Genomic DNA, 2,113 nt, shown 5'->3' on the forward strand with positions numbered 1-2,113 from the left:
CCTCCGAATGGCATCCACCATGTGCCTCCAGTCACAGCCACATCTGTCTCTCTAGACGGTAAGTTGTTTGTCTTTTACATTTGCTACATCAAGCATAGCACAGAGCCAACAGTTGGCCAAATACGTTAAGTGTTGTCATTTTTAGTCACTACGCTAAAAAAAAATGGAAAAGGTTTACGCAAATAACAAAACAAAAAACAAATGAATCCATTTTAATATAAACCCAAGTAAGTATAAGTCCACAATTTCTTCTTTATAATTTTGAAACCCAAAAGGCTCAGAAAACTGAAAGATTCTGCAGAAGTTTACAGCAAACTATTTGATGGCAAAACCTGACTGAACAGATCACGCACTGAGTCTTCGTGCTCACACTCAGCGAATCATCAGGTTTGGCTGCAGAAACCCTAGTGTGTCTGATGACAGAGACCCAGCTGGAAGTGCTACTCTCTCAAATCTGACAAGAATCAGGCTTCGCGGGATTCCAGGAAGGGACCGGGGGTCATTTCTCTCACAAGCTCTGTTCAGTCAAGTAGCCATCATGCAACAGGAGCTGGGCCAGGGCCTTGGGACACGAGGACAAGGCTAGTCTCCACCCTGAAGGGCCCGTACCTATGCCAGAAGCCACACCTGCAATGTATGTGGATTTATCAGGAGGTGTCAAGAAGGACCCATACCTGGTTTACGGTGAATCCGTGGATCTTGTCTCCTAGTTGATACTGTAGAGCCCTCTCACAAGCCCGGTCACTGTTCCATCGCCACGCTCTGTGGTGTGCATGTCTAGATTAAAAGTCATCTAAGTTAGATGAGCTGCAGGAAAATTATCTGGCTAACATTATTCAGCCACAGTGAAAATACTCTCATGTGATAAAGATTAATTAGAAAAAAATTAAATACTGCGTCTTCCAAAATCTTGCACATTCCAGAAGACTAATTTCTGGTAAGGCCCTTCCCATTTTAATGACCTTTTATCTTAACTAAAGCTTCAGTGTTGGAAACCTTTTCTTTATACATGTTCAAAAATAACTACAATACAATTATGGTTTAAATTCCCCTTAAGAAACTCTTAAACAAAAGGGTTTATTTTTCTCACAGAATCCTCACAGGCCTTCACAATATAGCAAGAAATTCACACTACAGTTAAATCCCATTACATGCCTACCGAATTGGTGAAAACTTAAAAAGCCTAATATTACCAGGAACTCTCACACACTGCCACAGGGAGTACAAAGTGGAACAACTTTGGAAAAACACTTGGCATTCTTTAGAAAGCTGAAGAGGCAGGGCATGGTGGCTCACACCTGTAATCCCAGCACTTTGGGAAGCCGAAGAGTTCGAGACCAGCCTGGGCAATACGGTGAAACCCAGTCTCTACTAAAAATACAAAAATTAGCCAGGCATGGTGGCGGGTGCCTGTAGTCCCAGATACTTGGGAGGCTGAGGCAGGAGAATCGTTGAACCCGGGAAGCGGAGGTTGCAGTGGGCCGAGATCACGCCACTACACTCCAGCCTGGGCGTCAAAAAAAAAAAAAAAAGAAAAGAAAAGCTGAATACTGGAAATCCATTCACCTCTTGGTCTATATCCTCCACACCTTACACTGCTGCCCCAGCACTCACAGACAAGATCGTCAGCACGAACTCTGACAGTCCCAAACTCAACTCACCTGGAGGTGTAACGACAGCGAATGGATAAACTGCGGACTAATCATTCAATTAAAAAAAAAACAAAAAACTTACCAATAAAAGGTCCTACAACTGCATGTAACAAAGATGCGGGTCACATAATGTTAAACAAAAGATACACACGATACAGTATTATCCTAAACAGGTATTATTCAAACAGGTAACAAGATACTGTCAGAATGCACAGAGATGGTAAAATATTTTTTAAAAGCAAGGACATTTCTCTATGTCATGACAGTGCTAATCTAACAGGGAGGGAGAAGGTTAAGAGCAGTTAGGGGAAATCTTCGGCTTGGTCATGGGGACACTTTTTTTTTTTTTTTTTTTTTTTTTGGGACAAGAATCTTGCTCTGTTGCCCAGGCTAGAGTGCAGTGGTGCAATCTCGGCTCACTGCAACCTCCACCTCCTGGGTTCAAGCAATTCTCCTGCCTC

The 2,113-nt window shown here is 42.7% G+C and overlaps 1 protein-coding gene across 1 annotated transcript in view; it reads right to left on the reverse strand.

Annotated features, from left to right (window-relative positions):
- PITRM1 (pitrilysin metallopeptidase 1) overlaps positions 1-2,113 on the reverse strand; it is a gene marked incomplete at its 5' end in the record, with an annotated part of 46,599 nt that overhangs the window by 33,240 nt on the left and 11,246 nt on the right. Inside the window, one exon of the mRNA XM_011967942.1 lies at positions 675-777. Coding sequence (XP_011823332.1) covers positions 675-777 — 103 coding nt within the window. The remainder of the gene's footprint in view (positions 1-674; positions 778-2,113) is intronic.

The sequence above is a fragment of the Mandrillus leucophaeus genome, unplaced genomic scaffold (assembly GCF_000951045.1).
Source record: "Mandrillus leucophaeus isolate KB7577 unplaced genomic scaffold, Mleu.le_1.0 Scaffold82, whole genome shotgun sequence".
Taxonomy (NCBI): Eukaryota; Metazoa; Chordata; class Mammalia; order Primates; family Cercopithecidae; genus Mandrillus; species Mandrillus leucophaeus.